This window comes from Vulpes vulpes, chromosome 13 (genome assembly GCF_048418805.1).
Source record: "Vulpes vulpes isolate BD-2025 chromosome 13, VulVul3, whole genome shotgun sequence".
Classification (NCBI taxonomy): Eukaryota; Metazoa; Chordata; class Mammalia; order Carnivora; family Canidae; genus Vulpes; species Vulpes vulpes.
Genome location: NC_132792.1, coordinates 85,070,382 through 85,096,760, shown reverse-complemented (window position 1 = coordinate 85,096,760; position 26,379 = coordinate 85,070,382). Strand labels below are relative to the sequence as shown.

At 34.5% G+C, this 26,379-nt stretch overlaps 1 protein-coding gene across 9 annotated transcripts in view; it reads left to right on the top strand.

The window, feature by feature from the left end:
- Positions 1-26,379, top strand: part of ANKRD12 (ankyrin repeat domain 12) — a 125,302-nt gene that overhangs the window by 79,485 nt on the left and 19,438 nt on the right. For 6 of the 9 annotated variants that reach the window (XM_026005945.2, XM_026005946.2, XM_072734887.1 and 3 more), the window contains one exon: positions 21,444-26,161. In XM_026005945.2, the coding sequence (XP_025861730.2) occupies positions 21,444-26,161 (4,718 nt within the window). Of the gene's footprint in view, positions 1-2,881; positions 2,962-21,443; positions 26,162-26,379 lie in introns of all 9 variants that reach the window. The other 3 variants (XM_072734892.1, XM_072734891.1, XM_072734890.1) reach the window with 1 other exon arrangement.

The window sequence follows — 26,379 nt, the reverse complement described above, 5'->3', positions numbered from 1 at the left end:
CTATCATAAATAAATTAAAAAAAAAAAACAAAGGAGAAGAATCCTGAAAGAAAAGAAGCTTAGGGAATAGATCTAGGAAACCTAACAGATCTAACATGTAAATAATATTTATGGGAACTTAAAAGGAAGAAAAGAAACGGATGAAAGTCCACAAATAAATAGAAGAAAACTTTCCTGAGCTGAAGATAGCTTGAGTCCATCAATTATAAAGGTCAATGAGGGGACGCCTAGGTGGCTCAGCAGTTTGGCGCCTGCTTTCAGCCCAGGACATGATCCTGGAGTCCCGGGATCGAGTCCCACGTTGGGCTTCCTGCATAGAGCCTATTTCTCTCCCTGCCTGTGTCTCTGCCTCTCTCTCTATGTCTCCCATGAATAAATAAATAAAGGTCAGTGAGTTCCATATGGTTTAATGAAAACACATACACACACCCCAGACATATACTAGTCAGTTTCCTTCATTCTGAATGTAAGAAGTTATCTACAAGGAATACTGTCAAATTGACATTGGACTTCTAACTTGTAGCAGTGAAAGATAGAATCTTGAGAGACAAGAACTGCATTCTGTACCTGACCAAGGTATTATTCGCATGTCAAGGTAAAAGAAAAATTATAGCAGACATTTAAGCATTTAGAAGGGGCATCAGTATGTGTATTTTCTTAGGTTAAAAAAAAAATACTGGGAAAATAAACCAACAACTTACAAAAGTGGTTACCTAATAAGAGGAGGGATAAAAAGAGAGGTAAGTGAATTGTCATAGTCTTTTTGAAAAATAGTCTGGCAACAACTAACAAATTACAAGAGCTCTTATCTTTTAGAGCTTTATCCTGAAATATTTCTAGGTGAAATGATACGATGAATGGGATGTGTTTCAAAATGATGCAGAGAGAGACACCTAGGTGGCTCAGTGGTTGAGTCTCTCCCTTTGGCTCAGGGTGTGATCCTGGGGTCAAGTCCCACATCGGGCTCCCTATGGAACCTGCTTCTCCCTCTGCCTGTGTTTCTGCCTATCTCTCTGTGTGTCTCGTGAATGAACGAACGAACGAATGAATGACTAATCTTTTTAAAAAACAAAATGATGCAGTGATAGGATGTATAGAGGTATGGATTGGTCAAGCATTATTGGCTCTTTTAGCTGAGTGATGGGTACATGGACATGGTTCAGTATAACATTGTCTACTTTTGTGTAAGTTCAAAATTTACCAAGGCACCTGGGTGCCTCATTGATTGAGTGTCTGCCTTTGGCTCCGGTCGTGATCCTGAGGTCCTGGGATCGAGTTCTGTGTTGGGCTCCCCTTAGGCAGCCTGCTTCTCCCTCTGCCTATGTTTCTGCCTCTCCCTCTGTATCTATTGTGAATAAATTTTTTTAAAAGTTCAAAATTTATCATGATAAAAATGTTTTTTAAAATATGTATGCTCCTTGATCTAGCAGTCACACTTTGGGAATATTTCATGTTTATTAAAACACATTTTAGTGACAAAATAAAAAAATGTATAGTGATATATAAGGGATTGCTTGCATTAATTGAGGTAGATAGCTATACAATGGACTATTGTACCATAAAAAAGCATGTCTTACTGCTCTTGGAGAGATTTTCATAAGATCTTTTTGAGTTAGAAAAATCAAGATAAATAATGTTAATATCTCTTATTTGTAAGATGAATGTTTTTAAACCTCTGTATATATTTGTATATATACATATATTTGTTTAAAATCTTATAAGCATGGAGTAGAATCTGAAAGGATATATACCTAGCGACTGTGCACTGTTGAATCTGTTTGCTAACATTGCACGTGATGATCTAACTGCAGATCCCTTAGCTCTCTTTTCAGTTTTTCTGTAGAATTTGACAGTGTTGACCATGTTCTTTCTAAAAATTTGTTACTTTTTGGAATGTAATTCTCCCCTGGCTTTCATCTAGTATCCTGGATTGTTTCTTCTCAAATTCCTTCTACAATTTCATCTTCATTTCTTCCCCATTCCCATATACCTTTATGTTGGTTTTTCCAAAGATTTTACTTTCTAGACTCTTCTTCTCTTGACACATAATCTCACAGATAAATTTCATCCATGCTCATAGTTTTAACTGCCATTAATGTGGTAAGGCCTTTCAAATATCTCTCTATTACATAGCTTTCTCTTAAACCTCAAACCTGTATATTTAGCTGACCTTTGGGTATTGCCACCTAGAATTCCCACAGAAGTCAGTAGCCTTGAATCAAACAACTTTTCTCATTTTACACTTTCCGTGTTTTTCCTATCTTAATTGGTGATAACATCATTCAGCTATACATATATCACTTGTTAGTCATCCTCAGTTCTTCTTCCTCCTTTTTCTTTGGTTCAGTAATTTAACAACTGTTTTTGAGCATTCATTATGTGTTAGGCATTATTTAAGTACTAGAGATGCAGCTGATTAAGAAAATGGAGATACTAACATAATCATCCACCTACCTCTGTCAGTTCTTTTAAAATATTTGTAAATCCATCTATCCGTTTTAAGCTACAACTCATTCGACTGTCTTTGTGCTATGTGATATCAAGACCATAATAGCTGAAATTACATTGGCTTTCATAAAGAAAGAAAACAAGATTTGAAAATTAGAAAAATTTTATATGACATGTTAATTTTCCCATTTATTATGCCCACAAACTCTAATTCTGGTCTCTTCAGAAAACAGTAGCTGTAAAAAAAAAAAAAGCAGCTTTTATTATAAAACTTTCCATTAGAAAGAGGTGTTAACAACAAATTTTTCCCATGGAAGAAAGAAAGGTATCTTACTTGAACTTCAGTGTTTAATTAGAGTGAAACACGTCTTCTAGAACCTTTTTTATTTTTTGACTGTTTCATGTGTTCATCAACTATGTATTGATTTTTCAGAATATTTATTTTCCACATGATGAATGTGCCTGAATTATTGCTTGATCAAAGTTCCTCAAGGAATGATGCAAAAATCATCAGTAAGTATCATACAAAGATTTTGGAGTTGCTGAAAAAGACTGATGAAAATACCCAATTTATTGCTTAATTTACATGAGGTCCTTGTTAGACTTAACTTTATCAAACTTCATCCAATCTAAATTTAGAATGTGTTACTATTTAATCAAAAATTAATTTAACTGCCCGTAGATGTTTGTATATATAAGACCTGATAGCATCATTAACCCATCTGGTATATCACACATCCATGTGACAGATACACTTTAAGTGTTGCAAAGTTAGAGAATATAACCAAGTTATACAGTGTATACAGATACACTTTAAGTGTTGCAAAGTTAGAGACTGTAACCAAGACATTAAATTTTAGAAATTAATAAATTTGGAGGAAATAAAGAGTGTTAAATATGTAACATATTAAATATGGTTTATTCCTTCAGGTATTGTGCTTTATGACAGGGCTACACAGGTCAGGGTAGCTGTTCCACAAACTATTACTGGTTCTCAAGATAAGGAGCTTGTGCCAGAATGTAAATCAGTGCGTTCCTTCCTTTATCAAAAAGGAAAAAAGGCTGTGAGGAAATATCAGCTGAACTAAACAGTGTGCTAGTGACATAATTGATTTCCATTTTTGGTGCAGGCTCCTCACTTCTTCACAGATTAGTAAAAAACAATTTGCAGATTGGCCTTTAGTTCAGGGACTACACTGAGTAGCTGTCCTGTGTCGTGCATATCAAACATTTATGATGTTGTTTGAGGAATACATGTCCTGGTTAGTACAGCTTATGTATACAAGTGTGTGGCACTTTTAAATTTGCATAATTCTTTAGTCTTTCTGCCCTCCCCCAACTTCTGCCCTTTTCCCACAGTCTTACTCCACATTATCTTCCTTTACAGAAATTCTGTCTAATAATGGTGTTTGCTACCGATAATTGCTTCTTGCTACCCTGCTGAGGACTCAGTCATATATTCAGAGAGCCATATCATGCCCATGAAACATAATTATGGTGATGGACAAGTGGGTAACTCTGTGTCACGCAGTGCCCCCTCATACTTTCTGACATTCATTAATTGCCAAAGTTGAGATTCTGTTGCAAATCTGCAGACATTGATTTTATTACTTAAAGTGTCCAGTGAACAAAGTTGAAAATGCCAGTCATTGTCAGAAAAGTTATCACCTTTTCCTTATTTTACTTTGGCGCCAGAAATCTTGCCTTGTTTATTAAGCAGCTGCTATAAACTTTGCTCACTTGCATACTTCAGCTTAAGCAAGGAGATGGTTCATCGTAACAAATAGATGAGCTACTTTTTAGCATCTGCTGTAAAACAGATTAAGAAACTTAAAAAGACAGCGATATATTATTACCCACTGGTGTTTACTGAGTACATTTCTGTGTCATAAAATACACAAAATGACCAGTATTTTGAAGCCTTATTTTCTTAATATTAAGATGGTAAATTGTTAAGTATTCTAAATATATTGTCATAATTTGTGAAACTCATTTCCACAGCTTTATGTTTCAGGAGCTATGAAAATATGACTGGTTGATACATGCATAAATGGAATTAAAACAATAAATCAAGAGATCAAAAAAACATTCATTAAGTTAAAATATACCAGAAATTTTTATTAAATGGATTACGTGATGTTAAGAGTTTAACCATAAGTAGAAAGAAGCACCACCTTAGGAAATTCTAAAGCAAGCCTTTTAACCTTAGAAGTATGAAGATAACTACAGAAAAAATTACATAAGATGTTTTTAGAGTGTTAAATATCAACATACTTGATCATGAGGAATTTAGACTTGATAGAGCAATTTGCAGGGTAACGGAGTTTGATGTTAGTATACCTGAAATTAAGTATCCTTCTATTTAAGATGTAAAGAATGTTTTATTTTCGTTCTTTCCAAATGGCATTTTAAAATCACTTCTAGTGTATATGTTAGGAAGTGTGGAAGGCCCAGTGTGGAAAGTGATAATCCACTTATAACCCAAGAACTTTAATTAGGACTGTTAGCAACCTCTTTGATTAAATATTTTTCTGAAATTGTTGAGTGGCAACAAGCATAGTGTTGGGTGTTCAGCACCCTTTATTTTTCACATATCCCTGTAGTACCAGTGCTTAGAAGAAATGAAAAGACACTGAGGTAGCAATTATGTATGGAGGGTTGAGCGTACAGCATGATAGTCAACAAGATATTCTTTGACTTAATGACCAACCAGAAGAGATTCCATAGTGTTTTGCATAGTGTTTTTGCATGCTCTGCTTTTTCTCCTCTGCTTTGTGGCATATTTGGTACACTTTACACACAGAGTTGTGAATTTTAATTTTTCGAACTTTCTTCTAAATATCACCAGATGCTTCTTCCTGAATCCTAAACAAATAAAACCCCTACACTTCTCTTATTTGAAAATCAGTACTTTCAAATCAGAACAGATTTTATCATATGTCTTATGTGGATTAATTCCAGCAACGTAGTTCCAAAGCTTAAGAATTCTTAATTCTATTCTACATGGAGTGTTTTTTAAAGAAAAACATATATGTCAAAGTTTGTTAAGTGGAGAAAAAGGAAACAAAATTACTATTTTATAGATACTCACTTTTTAGCAGTGTCTATAAAAATTACACAGTTTTATATATTTTACTTGTTCATATATCAGAAAAATAAGTGGAGAGTTGTGGTTGCAGCTGAGTTGTTTTTTGGATGTCTGCAAATGAATACTTTATAAGCCTTTAAGTTTTATATTACATAAAATAATAGTCTGCTAAATATCTCTTTGAAGTTCACGTACCTATAGTAGTCAAGAAATTTCAAGCATGTTTGCCCAAAATATGTAAAATTATCATAAATACCAAGCGAATAGGTTTTTTGTTAATAATCTGTTAGCTTGATGATTTTCATTACAAACTGAATTTCCACCAGTGCCTAGTAACTTAAAGTGAGTCTGTCACATAATTATGGTAGTTGAGATATTGCTGAATATTTAAGACTAAAACTGTAAAGGATACATTTGGGCAGAACCCTTAAAGACCTTTGACTTTGAAAAATATTTATTATATATGCATATATTTGAATGCATATATAATAAATATTTGAATATTAATAAATATATATATTACATATATAATAAATATTTGAATATATAGCCTTAGCTATATCATCCTGTCTACAGAAAAATGTTTTCTCTAGTCATGGTTAAAAGGACCTCCATGTAATATACATATATACATATGTACATATGTATATATGTAATGGAATTAGCTGAGACTGGGTGATTTTGTCAGTTTCCTTTAGTGACATCAAAATTTTTGTAGTGATACTAGTCATATTTTTAGGAGAAAAATCTTGATTAATTTATACTTTATAGAATTAGTTTCTGTGTTACTGACCTTTTAGTAGAAAGACAATGTGTAATTAATTATAATTAAGTGAGGCAGTATACAGAGTGATGTCGTACTTGATTTTACTTCCTATATAGATTTTGCCTTAGACTTAGCATTTTCAACTGGTTGTATTCTCTTCTTCCCCAGCTCACCCCTAAACTCTTGACTATAATTCTCTTACCTACATCTATTACTATAGAAATACAGTGAAAATAAGTCCTCAGGTAGCATACTTATTTCCAAGTAGATGTATGACTGCTCTTCTTATGTAAAGCAGAATTAAAATACCTAAACTTTCGGGTGCTCAGCTGGCTCAGTCGGTAGAGCATGCAACTCTTGTTCTCAGGGTTGTAAGTTCAAGTCCCATGTTGGGTGTAGAGATTACTTAAAAATAAAATCTTTAAAATACCTAAACTTTACTTAGGAAAATTGTGGCTTAGAAGTGGAGATTTAGAAGAGACTATATAAAATTACCTGATGTTTTATTTCCCTGTCTCTAAGCTACATTTCTCAATCAGTTTAGGGATATGAAAACTGTAATGATTTGTTTACTAAAATACAGGTATAATTTTTTTTTTAGTCTTACTTCTTTGGCCATATAGTATAAACTAAGCTACATTTCTCAATCAGTTTAGGGATATGAAAACTGTAATGATTTGTTTACTAAAATACAGCTATAATTTTTTTTAGTGTTACTTCTTTGGCCATATAGTATAAATAAGTAATATAATTAGTCCTTAAATAGATTAGTTGTGGTTAGTGAACTATTACAGAGCAAAGGAACAGCCCAAAATATATCTAAGATTCCTGCAACAGTTGTGAAGTATTCCCAGTGAAGCCTCAGAGAATCTCTGAAACTTCCAATCAGTTTATTCAGGAAATAGCCTTGCAAAAGACTGAGATTAAAGAGAGCCACAGAACACTGCAAAGACCTCTCAGAAGAGGAAAGACCTGTTGTAGAGATACACCACAATACTGCTAAAGAAATGAGTTTTTCCCTTTATCAATACAAAAAGAATTCCAGAGATTTAAGGAGAGTCAAGTGAATGAAAGACAAGAAGGGCCAAGATGAACAAACAGAACAATTGATCTTGGAAAATGTAAATAATATAGAAAACAGAAGGATGACTTCTTCTCAGTACTGTTGAAGATCCTTGGAGGGCAATCAATCTACTAACCATAACAACAAAAGGCCACTGTAAAAAGTAGACCTGGAAAGTCCTTGGAATTCTAAATATTTATCGTTACTGAAAATAAATATTCTATACAGGACTAAAGAACAGACTGGACATTGCTGAAAACCTTGAGATCAAAGAGAAGAGCAACATATAAAACATTTTTTAAAAGACACTAATATATGAGGAAAAAAAAACAAAAAACCTACACAGGATAATATATTCATCCTACAAAAAGAGCAAATGCTGAGAAGAAAATAGTTTTCTTAATTGAAGAAAATATCCTTTAAATAGAGATTTATGTTTGTGGGTCAAAGAGGAATGTTAAAGAATAGAAAGGAAGAAAAAAAAAACATCTAGATACATCACAACTTCAAGGATAAAGATATTTTTTAATCTTATAAGCTCCCAGAATCACAGAGAAACAAGTTGCTTACAAACCAGAGATTGGCATCTTATCTCTCATTCTTACATATGTTTTAGAAGACAGGTGGAGCTGTAGTTACAACATTCTGTGAAGTATTATTTTGAACCTAGAATTCCATTCCCAACCATATATCATTCAAGTGTCAAGGCTAAAGAAAAACGTCCTTGGACGTGCTTTCTGTTCTTTTTCTGAAAAAAGTTATTCACATACATTACTCTTCGGTGACACAAAATACAAGTCTAAAAGGAAGATATAAAGACTAAGGATTTTGGTGAAAAATTCCAGAGGGACAGCAATGAGCAATTGGCATATTTTTGAACAAAATGTCACAGAGCTTTATGAGGAATGTTATCAAGAAAAGAGTATATAACAATACACATATTGTGTGAATTCGATTCTGAGCGTTCACTGTTTCTGGAATTATTGATATGAAGGCGTATTGTCTGAGCTGATGAACAAGAAAAAAAGGTGAAAACTCCACAGAAAATAGAACATATGAACAATTTATGGCCTAATTATAAAGAGGCTAAAATGTGACATGATTGGGGGCTGCTTATAGAGCACATGCATGCTTTCTGAAATGACAGTAAGAGGTGTCCCTTGGTTTGGTCATTTAGAAGAGGCAAGAGAACAGATCTGAATTCAGAAATTCTGTTCACTTTCTTATTTCTAAGTTAGCTAAACTCAAATGTAGTACTCTAAGTTATGAAGAATGAGTCTGTTGAGTGGTGGGATTATTTTATGGGTAGCTTTTCTTCTTTACTCCACTCTATTTCTCTGGTTTTCTATCATGAACTGTTTTACTTTTATAATAAAAGAACAGTAAATGCTGTTTGAAATGCATTTAAAATAATGAAATGAAAACAATCTTTATAATAAAGATTGCCAAAGAAGTATAGCTTAGGACTTTTTATGCAGTAGCCCATCACTGAATAAAAATGACATACAAAGCAAACACCATCCCAAATGTAAAGTTTCTTTTTTCTTTTTTTCTTTTTTTGTAATACTCCCAAGTGTTAAAAGAATACTTAGTTCTGTTTGAACTACATTACATTACACACCACACACACACACACACACACCTTTCAAAATTATAGATATTTTGGTAATGGAAATCAAGTCATAAAGCATTTTTCTCTACTCTTTTTGAAATGGCTATTTAATAATAAAGCTCAAATTTTAGTATTCAGTATTATCCAGGTTTGTTCCCTGGATCTCTAATTGTGGGCAAGTTAGTTGACCTGTACGTGCTAATAAGTTCCACGTCTATAAAACAGAAATTATCGTACAACCCTCATAGAGGTGTGGCAAACAAAGGTTAAGTGAATTAATATATGAATGCACATAGAATATCAGTTGGCCTGGATATAAGCACTTGATAAATATTAGCTTTAAAAATTGTGAAAACCTGAAATAAGGTTATCACATTAGACATCTCCAGCTATTTAAAATGAAATATTGAGAACCGTACTAATATTGCAGCTTTGTAATCTTTAAATTAAAAATGACATTTTTAATTTAATGTATTTACCATTATAAAGATGAAAAATCTAATCAGGTTCACAGATTTATAGTCATTTAAGATAGTCACAGCATAGCTGTCTTTCCTTTATTTTTTTATTTCTAGCTTTATTGAGATATAATAGACATGTAACTGTGCAAGTTTATAGTATATAGTGTAATGATTTGATAAATGTGTATATTGCAGAATGATTACGACAGTAAGGTTTGATGACACATCCATGGCCTCACATAGTTACAATTTTGGGTATGTGGTGAGAACTTTTAAAATCTACTTTTAGCAACTTCCAAATATATAATACAGTGTTAACTGTAGTCACTATGCTATACATTATATCCTCAGAACTTACTCATAACTGGAAACTTGTATCCTTTAACTACCTTCACCCATCTTCCCTATCCTGTGACTTTTTTTCCTTTATAAATTGTATTAATAGTCATGAATGAGGTGTTTTTAATCTCTTATTTCATATACTTATGGAATACTTAAATCAAGACACTGTGTATCAAAATCAAGCAAAGAATAGAGAGCGAGTTCATATTTGAAATTCAACTTTGACGTCAGGTGGGTATGTTTAACAGCATTATTTGTTACTTTCTTAATTCAAATCATTTTACAGGTAGTTTACCAGTAAATCTCCTTTAATATAACGCTTTATTATAGAACCTAGGGTTTTGTGGCTGAGTTATTTTCTTTATACACTCAGTCATGAAGTAAACTTAGAAGTAGAAAGTATTTATATGAATGCTTATGGATTATGATATAATAATATGGCATAATCATAAGCATTCATATAGTTCATCTTGGCTATATTTAGAGTTTTTATGTACTCAGAAGTAACAGCATGATGGTTGTGAGTACTAATATGAAAGTCAGAGAAATGCGTTTGAATATCAAGCTCTACCACTTACTAACTATATAGTCGTGGACAGATTTATTAACATTCCTACATAGAAAAAAAAAAACATTCTCACATAGTAGAATCCTAGACATATAAGGTGGGTACATAAATAAATGAGGTAATTTATAAGCTTGAATAAATACGGTATTTTAAGCTTTCTCTGTGGATTATTTTCAATAACAAAGTTCTCATCTACTTACTAAGTTGTAGAAGAAACACTTTTTATTTTTTTTAAAGATTTTTATTTATTTATTCATGAGACACACAGAGGCAGAGACATAGGCAGAGAGAGAAACAGGCTCCATGCAAGGAGCCCGATGCAGGACTCGATTCCAGGACTCCAGTATCACGCCCTGGGCCAGAGGCAGGCGCTCAACCGCTGAGCCACCCAGGCATCCCAAAACACTTTTTAAAAATCATTCTATAATGGCATTAAATTGCAATTAGCAAATGAAACAGTTATATAATTGAGTCTCTCTGTCTCTATTCCCATTTCCATTTCCCCTCCCTTCTTTGAGGAACACTAAAAAATCCTTTGCATGAGTGGTTGTCTTTTTATGACTAGTACTTTGATGTTTAAAAATATAAATTCCACCAGACATTAATACAAGAAAATTGTTCTCGGTTCAATCTATTTCTTGTTTCTCCTCACTGCCTCTCCTCCTTACCCCAGGAAGTCTTTGTTTGCGTATGTCCATTTTTTTACTTGAAAGACAAGTGGTTTCCATTGCCCTCATTCTGAAGAACTACTTGCTTCCATTGTAACCCTGTAATAAGTGAAATAAGTTCCTGGAGTCAGCTTGAATCTTTTTGTCTTCAATTTTCTGATACTAAATTAAACAAATACAAAAAGTTATGGGATTCAGTTTTGGCTTTTTAAGTTAACATGTGCTCTTTTGAATTTGGCATGTTAAATGTACATTTTAAGTGCTTTTTATTTAACAATACATTTTTCTCTTTTTATCTAAGCACTGGGTTAATATGTATCACATGCATTGTATATACCTGGATATACTAAGCACATTATGTAAATTCATGTAATACTCACAAATAGCCCTGTGAGTTAATCCCTAATGATAGATGACTGACTGTTAAATGGCAGAGCAAAGATTTGAACCTAGAACTAATGACAGAACCTATGTACTTTTCCATTGTATCATGCTGTTTGTCACTGAGTGTGAAAAGTTCAGAGTCTGATGGTCCTGATATCAGCCTAAAACTACAATATGAGTTTAGTATATATTTATTTAACTTAATGATAACTGTTACAAAGCGTACCATGACTAAATTCATGTTCATTATGTTTGAATGTGGCACCTTCTGTTAGCCACAAAGGGTTCTGAAATGAAATAAAATTGCTGGTGTTTTTGGTTTTTGCCATAGTCTACCATTCATTAATTTAAAATCTTTAAAGAAGGTTTACATTTCATATATATAACATATTCCTGAAAATGTGCTTACATGTTACCTGATTCTGCACTCAAAAAATTAAGAAAAAAATTTTAAAACCTCCTTAAATATAGTATATATGTATAGGGTTTTTTATTTTATTCTGTATATTGCATAATGTATTCATTTTTAAAAAACATTTTTAAACATTACAGTAATTATAAAATTAGTGATTTTATTTTTATTATCAAATTATTCAAATATATGCAGAAGTAGAAGGGACAGTATTATGAACTCATATGTATTTATGACCCAGTTTTACTTATTTCCACCTTCTGGCTAATCTTGTTTTGCCTCTCTCCATTCTTCCATACCCCATCATTTTGAAGTCATTTCACTGGAAATGTTTCAGTATCTATAAAAGAATAGAATTTTTTTTACTTGAAACATAACAATAATATCATTATTATATCTAAACTAATGAAATGTTATTACTATTAAATATCCAGTTATTGTGATGCCTGGGTGGCTCAGTGGTTGAGCATCTGCCCTCACCTCAAAGCATGATCCCGGGATCCGGGATTGAGTCCCATATCGGGCTCCTTGAGGGAAGCCTGCTTCTCTCTATGCCTGTGTCTCTGCCTCTCTCTGTCTCTCATGAATAAATAAATGAAATCTTTTATAAATAAATACATACATACCCAGTTATTGTTCCAAGTTCTGATTGTCTCATAAAATCAAAAGATTTTTTTCCTTAACTTTCTCAAAGTCAGAATCCAAATAAAGTCCATTGATTTCATATTGGTTGACATGTCCAAGTATCTTTCAATCTATAGATCTCTCCCTTGCATTCTTATGTTCTTGCAATTGTTGGTTGAAATACCTTGATCATTTGCTGGTAAATTTTCCAGAAGTCCAGGTTTTGCTTATTGCATCTCCATGATTTCATCTAAGGAAAATTACTTTTCCAAATATTATCTTGCCTCAATTTCACATTTTCTTAATTTATCTACAGTGACTTTAACATTGAGAAGGAAAAGTTGCAAGATGCCTGGGTGGCTCAGTGTGTGACCCCAGGTTCCGGGGGATTGTGTTCTGCATTGGGCTCCCCACAGGGACCCTGCTTCTCCCTCTCCCTGTGTCTCTGCCTCTCTGCCTCTCTCTCTCATGAATAAATAAGTAAAATCTTTTAAAAAAAAAAAAAGGGGGTTGCTTGTGGCTATTACAAAGAAATTTTGGTGAGGTTGAGCAGATTATTTTATTTTTTTAAATATTATTTATTCATGAGAGAGACAGAGACACAGGCAGAGGAGAAGCAGGCTCCCCATAGGGAGTCTTATGCAGGTGACTCAATCCCGGATCCTGGGATCACTCCCTGAGCTGAAGGCAGACGCTCAACTGCTGAGCCACCTAGGCGTCCCTGAGCGGATTATTTTAATGGTTCTGATCAATTTTCCTAATTTTCATCAAGACTGAGGTGGACATTAGGCTTTTTTTGAAACTAATTTCTATCGATATTGGCATAAAATCTTCGTATAAATTATTAAAATACTTTACATGCTGATTTCGCCCATAATTTTGAAACCTTATTTTCATTACTTTTCATAATATCAACTACTGTACATATATTTGTGTTTCATATGGATTCTCTAATTTTCCTGTTCTTCACAATTGAACATTCTTCATTGAGCTTTTTTTTTTTTAAAGATTTTATTTATTCATGAGAGACATAGAGAGAGAGAGAGAGGCAGAGACACAGGCAGAGGGAGAAGCAGGCTCCATGCAGAGAGCCCGACATGGGACTCCATCCCGGGTCTCCAGGATCCTGCCCTGGGCTGAAGGTGGCGCTAAACCGCTGAGCCCTTCATTGAGTTTCTGAAGGGGGCTAAAGATTTACTATTATTACACCTATTCAGTTTCCATCTTAAACTGTGTCCAGTTTCCCTGATAAATACAAAACACTGTATATTCAAATAACTGTATGAACACTATATAAAAATGGTGCCATTGGTTAAAAGTAAATTTCTGGCTAAATAAAAAATCTTAGTAGCTGATAAATAAGAGCATGAGCATGAGGTCAATATAGGAAAACAGGCATGTTAGTCCATAATGTGTGAAAGTGCAAGCTATATGAATGTTCAAGGTGGCACAAAGCAAACAAAAGAGCTGTGCTCCACATGGGAGGTGATACGGGAACTAACAGCATGTGGATGAAATGTTTGCCACCTCTTCAAATTGCTGAGTTTAAAGGGGACCTGGATCAGCAATGAATTACCCAGATAGGAGCACCTAGGTGACTCAGTGGTTGAGCATCTGCCTTTGGCTCAGGTCGTGATCCTGGGGTCTTGGGATCAAGTCCCACATTGGGCTCCCCACAGGGAGCCTACTTCTCCCTCTGCCTTTGTCTCTGCCTCTTTTTCTATCTCATGAAAAATAAAATAATTGGGGGAAAAAAAAGAAAGAATTACCCAGATAGTATCAGTGGCAACATCATTTGCCACCTGGGTACTATACAAACATGTTGAGTGAATAAGTTTATATTTCGTGTTTATATCCCTTTCTACAGTCCTCCCCTTCTATCATATGTAGCCCCACTTGATTTCTTAATGTGATTCTGAAATGCCCTATTTGCATACTTATCTACATTTATTAAGCACTCACTATATGTTATTATGAAAGTCCCCAGGTCTTAGTCATGAATTTATGTATTTGTTGAATAATATAGAAAACAAGCAGAAAATTACAGCTACCTCGCTGAAGGTTACCGTCCTACAAAGGACTCTCAAATTCCTTAAATAGGCCATTTTTTTCCCTCAGTAAGTACACTGTCATCCCTACCATGCTCCATCCCACAAATACAAAATACAAGTTTTTCATTCTCTGGATGCTACAGATTTAGGCAGATGCTGTTAAAAAATAAAGTCATATATTATTGTAGGTTTATAGTAAGCTGAATCTTGTGTGTGCGTGCACACGTGTGTGCATGTATTTAAGCACTCATTTAGAATAGGTGGAATGCATTGAGGATATAGTGGAGTAGATAGCCTTCCCTTTGCCCCTTGCCTTTTTTGAGAAACAGGCAATCTTTAACCTCCCATATCCAAGTGATGAAAATAACAGATAAAATGCACACCTTTTGGAAGTGATGTTCCCAAAGGATAAATGATAAGTTAAATGTATCTCCTCCGAAACCATTCCAAATAAACATGTAATCTCCATAAATACCAATGCAAACATAGCCTCAAGACGTCCCCTGCTCACATCTTCCCTATAACAAGTGACTACCCCAAGTCCTTCCTATATGTAAATTCTTGAAGTGCTCCTCCCCCTGACCTCTAATCTAAAATATCTTCTAGTTAAGTAGTTGGGAAATAATAAAAAGAAACTGATAAGAATCCACATAAAAAAAAAAAGAATCCATATAAATATGCATGTAGATTTGGAGAAGAGTGAGTAAAATACTGGTATCACCAATGCAAATAGCAAGAAGAAATGAGAGGTGGGAGACAATGTAGAAAATACTGTTAAGTCAGACAAAAGCATCCTGGGCTACATTTCCTCAGGGTGAGGTAGCCTTGGACAAGCTACTTAACTGGGTCAGACTCTGTTTACATGTCTCTTAAATAGGAATAATAATTGCTGTTATGAATAAATGGTAGTAGAGATAGTGTTCCGGATTTTGAAAAGTCTCATACCATCATCTTTGTATTTTTATTTTGTTGTAGATAGGAAGCCCTCAGATGAAAAGAGACATAATCTGTCCTATAATGCTGGCCACATTTTAGTTAAGGTGATAACTGATCTAGGCAAGAAATGATGAGAACCTGAGCTGGGACAGTGGTAATGGGAATAGAGAGAACATGGATTTAAGAGATAGTCCAGAGATTAAAACTTTGAACAGTAAATTCTGGAAGTTGTGGAATTGAGAATGTTTTAAGAATGGCTCTGAGGTTTTCAGTTGGAGTAAATGTGTTAATTGATATGCTACAGAAGTGGGAAATAGTGGCTTTCAAGCAGCAAGAGGAAACAGCTGTGGAAAAGAAAGAAGGGAGTTGAATGTCCTCAATTTTGAGTTAGGATGATTAAAAGGAGTCAAAGAGTGTCCAAGTTAGACATCTGAATCTCAGAGGAAAAGCAGAGACCTGGACTTCACTATAAGTTCAAGTTTAGGGTCATGGTGTATATAGTTTTGTATCATCATCATCCATTAGAATAATTATATGTTTTCTAAAAGTAAATATAATTCAAACCATTTTAAAGGCGCAGCCTCTCCTGAATTTATTAGGCTTGTGAGATGTAATTGGTTTGTCAAATGCACACTGGTTGTTTTGGAAAGATTTTGAAAGAGGGATTTACTTTATATATTATCATCTCCCTGAATTGGTCACATGTGCTCTGTTTGGCTGCCACCCTTTTGAATACAAAAAAAGATGGAAATGTATGGTAGCCTCAGTAGGAAAAAAGTCAAGCCTAAAGATAATGACCTCAAATAACATTTAACTATTGTGTAAGGTGTCACTAATATTTGCTGCAAATATCTAAAAGTGCCTTAAGAAGTACAAGAGTAAATTTCAAATGTATTGAAGTGTTTTTAACCAATTAATCTTTTACTAGCATTTTTTAATGGAAAAGAAAAATGTTTTAATGAAAAGTTTAATATTTGAATGATTGCTTAACCTTTATATTTCTTTTTCTTTCCTAGTTTCCCAAATAAAATTGTTTGAAATAAAAAACATTAATTTTTATTTTTTTTTATTTAGAGAGAGAGTATATGGGGGATGCCTGGGTGGCTCAGTGGTTGAGCGTCTGCCTTCGGCCTAGGGCATGATCCTGGAGTCCCAGTATTGAGTCCCATATCTGGCTTCCTGCATGGAGCCTGCTTCTCTCTCTGCCTATGTCTCTGCCTCTCTCTCTCTCTCTCTCGTGAAAAAATAAAATCTTTTTTTTTTTTTTAATAAAATCTTAAAAAAAAAAATAGCATGTGCATGAGCAGGGGAAGGGTAGAGGGAGAGAATTTTAAGCAGGCTTTTATGCTCAGCATGGAGCCCAACACAGGACTTGATCTCAGAACCCCAAGATCATGATCTGAGCCGAAATCAAGTACCAGACACTTAACCAGCTGAGCCACCCAGGTGCCCCAAACATTAAGATTTTTTAAAGGCACTTTTTGTCAGAAATAATTTGATAAATGATTTAAATGCAAATTCAGATTTATTGCTTACCTAGATAATTGAAGACCAAAAGATTGGAACAAAAGGAAAAATAACAGTATAATTATAGGCATGCCATTTTGACTACTAGAATTTGAGGATTTGGAGAGCCGAGGTGATTTTCTCACTGTAAGCAGTCCTCTCCTAAGAAAGGCAAAACATATTTTTTTTAAGTTACTATCACACTATAATTGCAGGACCAGCTCTATGTTCCTGTTAAAGTAAATCAAAAGGTTTAGGGTCACTTAGGGAAGAAAAGAGATCTCCAGCCTGGTCTGCAATTGAAATGATGTCATGGAGGTATATAGTACCTGTGCTGAGATCAGACTCACCAGCTTCACGAGAGCAACACAGGGTTATTGCCACCAGCTGCTGAGAACCACCGGCAGTAGAGCAAGCCCAGTAGGCACGTGCAACTCAGTGACCACAGCCAGGTTACAGTCCTTCACTGGACTAATTCCACATTCTCATCATGGACATTAATTAGTGTCAAGCTAACTTTCTCACTTTAAAACTTCACTTTTTCCCCCTTTTAAAAAAGTCGTCTTTGAAAAAGATCCATAGGAAAAGTATATTTGCATTGGAGAGTATTGCTTAATTACCTTCAGTTGATGAATCAGGAACACAAATAAATGACAGACCTTAATCTCTCAGGGTACACATATTTGTGTAATTTCCTTGGAATTTGCATTTAACCTTGAATGTATATATTCAAGATAAGCAGTATGATAAGTGAAACATAGGGATGCCTGAGTGGCTAGCAGTTAAGCGTCTGCCTTTGACTTGGTTTGTAATCCGGGGGTCTCAGGATCAAGTCCCACATCCAGCTTCCTCCATGGAGCCTGCTTCTCCCTCTGCCTGTGTCTCTGCCTCTCTTTTTGTGTCTCTCATGAATAAATAAATTAATTTAATTTTTTTTTAAAAAGTGAAACATATGTGAGATTATATGTGTGGTGTAATTTAAGAAATGTAGTAATATACCTAGACAAAAAAAAAACAGGAGAAAATAGGCTGAAGAAATTATGAAGTGACAGTAAACAGTAAATACAAACACATGGCAAAATGAACCACATGAATAAAAAAAAAAAAACAGTGACGCTATTTTATACCTATTAATGAACTTTTTAGATACATATTTGGTAGGCTCCACACCCAACAAGGAGCCCAACACATGGCTTAAACTCAGAACCCAGAGATCAAGACCTGAGCTGAGATCAAGAGCTGGACACTTAACTAACTGAGCCACCCGGGTTGCCTGCCTATTAGTGAACTTTAAAAAAATTTTTTTTCCCAGGGTCCCTGGGTGACTCAGTTGGTTTAAATGGCTGCCTTCGGCTCAGGTTTTGATCCTGGAGTCTCAGGATCATGCCCCACGTTGGGCTCCCTGCTCAGTGGGGAGTCTGCTTCTCCTCTGTCTCCCCCCAACTCCACTCCTGCTCTCTGCTTGTTCACTCTCTCTCAAATAAAATCTTTTTAAAAAACTTTTTTTTCTGATGATAAAAATAATCTGTTTTGCTAGGAATTTGGAAAATACAGAAAAGTTTGAGGATAAAAATCACCCATAATTCCTCCAGCAAAAGTTTAGTACTATAGATACGTTTTTGATGCATTTTTCATTTCTTTTTTCATACACAAATTGATTTTCAAGTAACATATACAAAAAATTTTTCCACATTATTAGATATCTAGAATATCAAATTAGAAGCAACCTGAATGTCCCTTCAGTAGAAGAATCAGTTTAAATGATTACAAATTAACTCAATGTAATATGAGGCTTTAAAAATAGTAATGATTTAATTTCAGTAGAAAATGTGATCTGTTCAATGGGAAAAGGACATATGTAAAATGGTATACATGCTGTGATTGGATCTGTGTATGTCATAGTTACTTCTATGCCCTGAATCCCTGTATATCTTTCATGCCTCAGCTTCAGTGCCACTTATTTGAGAATCCTGCTTTCCTTCTCTAGTTTTCCTAACCAGACTGTTTTCCCAAGTGCACCCTTTCGACCTAGTACCTGTTACCTTTTTAGCAACCAACAAGTTGTGTAACTGTTAAAGAGGCAAGACTGTCTTTTGATCTTGTCACCCCCTACACACCTAACACTATGAGCCTGGTGGAGCAAAATAAATATTTATTGAAGACTTAATCTCAGTGTAGAACTGAGGTTTTGTGGGGTATATCAAAGAAAAAAAAATCATTCCTAATTTCTAAAAAAAGTAATCATTTAGCTATAAACCATAAAAAGTCCTTGAAAAGTACACATAGAGATAAGTTCTGAAGAACAAATTATAAATAAAGCATTAACAATAGAAAATAACACCTGTTATATAAGTACATATTCTTTTTTTTTATAAGTACATATTCTTGTAGTCAATCAGAGATCAAAATAAACAGTGCTCCCACAATAGATGTTCCTTTTTGCAACATAAAGTTCTGTAGTTTGATACTATATATTGCAATATTGATGGCTGGGAATGGGGAGCATTTGCAACATCTATAATTCTAAAAATGTTCCTTTTTATACCATCTATCAGTATAACCATTTCACTCATCAGAATAATTCTCTTTAAAAATAAGATTGTGATCTCTCCAGGGCTCCTATGCAGTGCCCAGTGTCTTACACCCCAAAATGCTTCTGGAATTTGGATTTTTATGTGAGAATATTTGGGGGCTAGATCACTTTAGTTAGAGGAAGCTTAATGTATTAAATTTACAATTCTTAATGTATTAAATTTACAATTCTAATAGCAAACTTACCATTTTTATAGTGAGGTTGGTGTTTCCTCCTTGGTCAGAGGCCTCAGTTTTCATTGCTTTTAGTTAGAAGCCCAGGTTTTCTTTTTAGATTGAAGCCCAATGTATACAAGATACATTTCAGCTAAAAAAAGATGCCAACCTAGGAAGAAAAAAAATCTTTTTCTTAAAAATGACATAAGGGGTGCCTGGCTGGCTCAGTCAGTGGAGCATGTAACTCTTGATCTCAGAGATGTGAGTGCAAGTTAGGTGAGAGATAACAATAAAATTTTTTAGGGTATCCCTGGGTTGCTCAGCGGTTTGGTGCCTGCCTTTGGCCCAGGGCGTGATCCTGAAGTCCCAGGATCAAGTCCCACGTCGGGCTCCTTGCATGGAGCCTGCTTCTCCCTCTGCCTGTGTCCCTCTCTCTCTCTCTCTCTCTCTTTCTCTCTTTCTCTGTCTCTCATGAATAAATGAATAAAATCTTTTAAAAAATAAAAAATATTTTAAAAAGATACAATGAAATAGAATCTCGTAATGTTTTGACTACATTTATACAACTTGGATGCACTTAAACTTTCATGTACTTAAAATTAATTTTAATGTACTTAAAAATGTGTAGAAGTTGAGCTCATTATCTCCCCCATTGTCTCAGAGTCCGTATTAATGTCAAATCTAAATTATAGACAAGAAAATTAAGGAGCATAGGAGCTTCTTTCAAATTACATATTTATTCAGTTTATCTTTTATAATCTTGATTATGTAATTGGGGGATGCATTTCTTTAATTTTTTTTTTTTACCAGTTATGTGTCTTGTGTAAGTGAAACCATTCACCTTTATTTAAGTTTCTACTTTATGAGGATCACTTGACCACTTAGGATTTTATTCATAAAAAATTCTGAAACAGGGGTTCCTGGGTGGCTCAGTGGTTGAACGTCTGCCTTTGGCTCAGGTCATGATCCCAGGGTCCTGGGTTCGAGTTCCGCATCAGGCTCCCCATGGGGAGTCTGCTTCTCCCTCTGCCTATGTCTCTGCCTCTCTCTGTGTGCCTCTCATGGATAAATAAAATCTTTTTGAAAAATTCTTAAATGTATAAGACATTATGTGATATTTACTTAATTAAACCCTATAAGTTAGTGGTTCTTAATCATTTTTGCATCAGTGAATCTTACTTCAGTATTCTTTGTCCAGAAAAAAAAAAAAAAATGTACATCGAGATGCCTGGGTGGCTCTGCGGTTGAGTATCTGCCTTTGGCTCAGGTCATGAGCCCATGGTCCAGGGATCGAGTCCCAGATGGGGCTCCCTGCATGGAGCCTGCTTCTCCCTCTGCATCTGTCTCTCTCTCTCTCTCTCTCTCTCTTATGAATAAATAAAAATCTTTTTTAAAAGGTACAGTATATAAAATTTTGTATAACAGTATCCAGCCAATGTGTCACTAGATAGATAGATAGATAGATAGATAGATAGATAGATAGATGTATAATGTATATGTCCTGTATCTTTGATATACGAATTCTGAATTCATTATACTATATGCTTTTAGAAGTGTCAAGGGATCTCATTATGAAGCAGATTCTTTATAAAGGTTTTCCACAATACTGTAGTAGAGTTCATAAATATTTTTATTGCATTATTCACATGATACTGAAACTTTCTTTCTGAATTGAAATAGTTACTTTATATGCTATATTTTTCTCTCAGCCTTATTTTCCTGACAGTTTCTCTTGACCAACAACAGATTTTCTCTTCTTCTTCTAGATTCTGAAGAGGCTCGGTCTGTAAATCCTTCCAGTGTTGATGAAAATATTGACTCTGAGACAGAGAAAGACTCTCTCATCTGTGAAAGTAAACAGATAATTCCCAGTAAAGCACCTCTTCCATCTGCTCTTGATGAATATGAGTTCAAAGATGACGATGATGAAGAAATAAATAAAATGATTGATGATAGACATATTCTTAGAAAGGAGCTACGAAAAGAGAATGAAGCTGAAGTAGAAAAGAATAGTTTATTTACAAAACCGGAGAAAGCTTTCTATCCTAAGTCATTTAAAAGTAAAAAACAAAAGCCATCTAGAGTTTTGTATTCAAGTTCAGAAAGTTCAGATGAAGAAATTCTTCAGAATAAAAAGGTTTCTGCTCCATGTTCTGTCCCTGAAACATCAAATTCTGATACACAAACCAAAAAAGAATATGGAATTTCAAATGAACACAAACAGAAGGGTAAAGTCAAAAGAAAATTGAAGAACCAGAACAAAAATAAAGAGAACCAAGAACTGAAGCAAGAAAAAGAGGGGAAAGAAAATACCAGAGTAACAAACTTGACCATTAATACTGCACTAGATTGCTCAGAAAAGACCAGAGAGGAGGGGAATTTTAGAAAATCTTTTAGCCCAAAAGATGATACTTCGTTACATTTATTTCATATCTCCACTGGTAAATCTCCTAAACATTCTTGTGGACTAAGTGAAAAGCAGTCAACACCACTAAAACAGGAACATACTAAAACATGTTTATCACCAGGAAGTTCTGAAACGTCATTACAGCCTGATCTTGTTCGGTATGATAATACAGAATCTGAATTCTTGCCAGAAAGTTCAAGTGTAAAAGCTTGTAAGCATAAAGAAAAAAGTAAACATCAGAAAGAGTTCCACTTAGAATTTGGTGAAAAGTCAAATGCCAAAGTAAAGGATGAAGATCATAGTCCAACATTTGAAAATTCAGATTGTACACTGAAGAAAATGGATAAAGAGGGCAAAACATTAAAAAAGCATAAATTGAAACATAAAGAGAGGGAAAAAGAAAAGCATAAAAAAGAAATTGAAGGTGAAAAAGAAAAATACAAAAATAGAGATAGTGCTAAAGAGCTGCAGCGGAGTGTAGAATTTGATAGAGAATTTTGGAAAGAGAATTTTTTTAAAAGTGATGAGACTGAAGATCTGTTTTTAAACATGGAACATGAGTCCCTAACATTAGAAAAAAAATCAAAGTTGGAAAAAAGCATGAAAGATGATAAATCAACCAAGGAAAAACATGTTTCAAAAGAGAGGAATTTTAAAGAAGAACGAGAGAAGATTAAAAAGGAAAGTGAGAAATCTTTCAGGGAAGAAAAAATAAAAGATTTAAAAGAAGAAAGAGAAAATATACCCATAGAAAAAGAAACAGAATGTGGTTCTTTAGGAACAAATGCCAGTGAAGAATCTATAGGATTACACTCAATGGAAAAGGAAATAGAGATGGAAAAACAAGAAAAGTATATAAAAGAAAGTAAGGAAAAATCTGAGAGGCGATTTCAAACTAAAGAAAAGGATGTTGAGAAGACTGAAAGAAAAAATTCTGAAAAAGAGAAGAAGATCAAACATGAGCATAAGTCAGAGAAAGACAAGTTAGATCTTAGTGACTGTGTTGACAAAATAAAAGACAAGCTGTATTCACATCACACAGAGAGGTGCCATAAAGAAAGTGAGAAGCTAAAAAACATCACCACTGTTAAAAAAAATGACGATAGAGAGAAAAGTAGAGAAAAGATGGATAGAAAACATGACAAAGAAAAACCTGAAAAAGAGAGGCATCTAGCAGAAAGCAAAGAAAAGCACTTGATAGAAAAAAAAAACAAAGCAGCAGACAGTAGTGACTATACTAAGTCAGAAAAAAGTAAAAATAAAGAAAAGGACAGGGAAGTAGATAAAAAGGAAAAATCTAGAGATAAAGAAGGCATAAATGTAACTAATCCCAAATACTTCCAGGAAGAGAAGAAGTCAAGTACAACAGACAGTTGTAAAGCACAACATGAGAAAACTTTATCCCTTAAAGAAAAAACAAAAGATGAACCTTTGAAAACCCCGGATGGAAAAGAAAAAGATAAAAAAGATAAAGATATAGACAGATACAAAGAACGAGACAAGCATAAGGATAAAATTCAACTAAATAGTTTACTCAAACTAAAATCTGAAGTAGATAAGCCTAAACTTAAGTCATCACCAGCATCAAAAGATACTCGACCTAAAGAAAAGAGATTAGTGAATGATGATTTAATGCAAACAAGTTTTGAACGAATGCTAAGCCTTAAAGACTTAGAAATAGAGCAGTGGCACAAAAAACATAAGGAAAAAATTAAGCAAAAAGAAAAGGAACGGTTGAGAAATCGTAATTGTTTAGAACTTAAAGTAAAAGATAAAGAAAAAACAAAGCATGCACTAGCTGAGTCCAAAAATAAAGAACTTACTAGGTCAAAGAGTTCAGAATTGACTGAAACTTACACCAAGGAGAAACCATCTAAAGATGCTGTAAGTAACAGATCACAATCTGTTGATGCCAAAAATATAACAAATTTAGGGAAGTCATCTTTTGTTTCAGATAATAACTTAAACAGATCTCCTAGATCAGAAAGTGAAAAACCAGGTCTCAGCTCCAGATCCGTATCCATGATTTCAGTTGCTAGCTCAGAAGATTCCTGCCATACCACAGTGACAACCCCCAGGCCTCCAGTTGAGTATGACTCTGACTTTATGTTAGAGGGTTCAGATTCCCAAATGTCCTTTACCCAGTCACCTTTTTTGCCAGTTGCCAAATCTCCTGCCCTTCATGAAAGGGAATTAGATAGCTTGGCTGAACTGCCAGAACGGATTAAACCACCATATACAAGCAGACTTCCAACATCCCATCTCCGATCATCTTCTGTAGAAGATGTTAAATTAGTTATAAATGAGGGGAGACCAACTGTAGAAGTTCGAAGATGTAGCATGCCATCTGTCATTTGTGAACATACAAAACAATTCCAAACCATATCAGAAGAAAGCAGTCAAGCTGGCTTAGCTGTGCCAAGAGAGATTTGTCCTTCTCCCAAACCTGAGGTGTCCTCAAATGTGCCTGAAAGAGAACTTTCAAATGTGTCCAACATACATTCCAGTTTTGCAGCCTCTCCAACTAGATCTGTAAACAGCAAATATATTTCAGCTGATCTAAATGTTATCAAGAGTACTGCTCCATTGGGCACTTTAATGGACAATCCTGTGCATTTAGAGCCATCTAATCAGGTTGGTGTGATCCAAAATAAATCATGGGAGGTATCCGTTGACAAACTGGAATCATTAAGCACCAGTGATTTGATCTGCCCAAATTCTAGTACTCCTGATCAAGATTCTTCTGTTCAGGGCTTTTGTAATTCTGAAAACAAAATATTGAAAGAACAGAACACTGACTTTTTATCCCTGCACCAGACAGAACTGCCAGGAAACTCTTGTGCTCAGGACCCAATGTCCTTTCTGCCTTCACAACAACCTTGCTCTTTTCATAGCCAATCACTTTCAGATGCTGAATCTGTTTCTAAACCTATGTCTATGTCATATGTTGCCAATCAAGAGCCAGGTATTTTTCAACAGAAAAATGCAGTTCAAATTATCAATTCTGTTTTAGATACTGATAATGAATCTACAAAAGAGATGGAAAATACTTTTATCCTAACAGATGTTCAAAAAACAGATGCCTTTGTCCCAGTGTACTCGGAAAACACTGTTCAAGAAGGATCACCAAATTTTGAAAAAGCTAGTACTTTGCCTGTATTGCCATCAGAAAAAGACTTTAGTGGAAATGATGCCTCTTCCCAGTTAAATATGCAGTATACATTTAGCAAACTAATGTATAAGTCTTCCAATGGCCATGAGGTTGAAAATAGCTCTTCTGATATTCAGGTTATTCCACATGAAAAAGAAAACAGACTGGAGAGTTTGGTCTTAACTCATTTGAATGATAAATGTGATTCTGATTTATGTGAAATGAATACAGGGATGCCAAAAGGAATCCTAAATGAACAAGATAATCCAAAACATTGCTCTGAAGGGGAAAAGTGTTTGCTTTCCATTGAAGATGAAGAATCCCAGCAAAGCACTTTATCAAGTCTGGAAAACCATTTACAACAATCAGCTCAACCAGAGATGCATAAATATGGTCAATTAGGTAAAGTAGAATTAGAAGAAAATGCTGAAGATGATAAAACTGAGAACCAAATCCCTCAAAGGATGACTAGAAACAAAGCAAATACAGTGGCAAATCAAAGCAAGCAGATTCTTGCTAGCTGTACACTGTTGTCGGAAAAAGACAATGAATCTTCATCTCCTAGAGGAAGAATAAGACTGACTGAAGAAGATGACCCTCAGATTCACCACCCACGGAAAAGGAAGGTGTCACGTGTGCCTCAGCCTGTGCAAGCGAGCCCCTCTTTACTCCAAGCGAAAGAGAAAACTCAGCAGTCTCTGGCAGCCATTGTAGATTCTCTGAAACTGGATGAGATTCAGCCATACAGTTCAGAGAGAGCAAATCCGTATTTCGAATACTTGCACATTCGGAAAAAAATTGAAGAAAAGCGCAAATTGTTGTGTAGTGTTATTCCTCAAGCACCTCAGTATTATGATGAATATGTGACATTTAATGGATCATATCTCTTGGATGGAAACCCCTTAAGCAAGATTTGCATTCCCACAGTAAGTAACATCACTTGATCGGCTATGCCTTGCAGTAGAAGTATAATGCAAGTCACTTACATAGTTTTAATTTTTCTAGTAGCCACATTGTAAAAAAAAAAAAAAAAAAAAAAAAAAACAGGTAAAAATTTTAACATTTCTTTAACCTAGTATATTCAAAATACTATTTCAAAATAATAACTAGAGAAATTATTAATGAATGACACATGTTATATTCT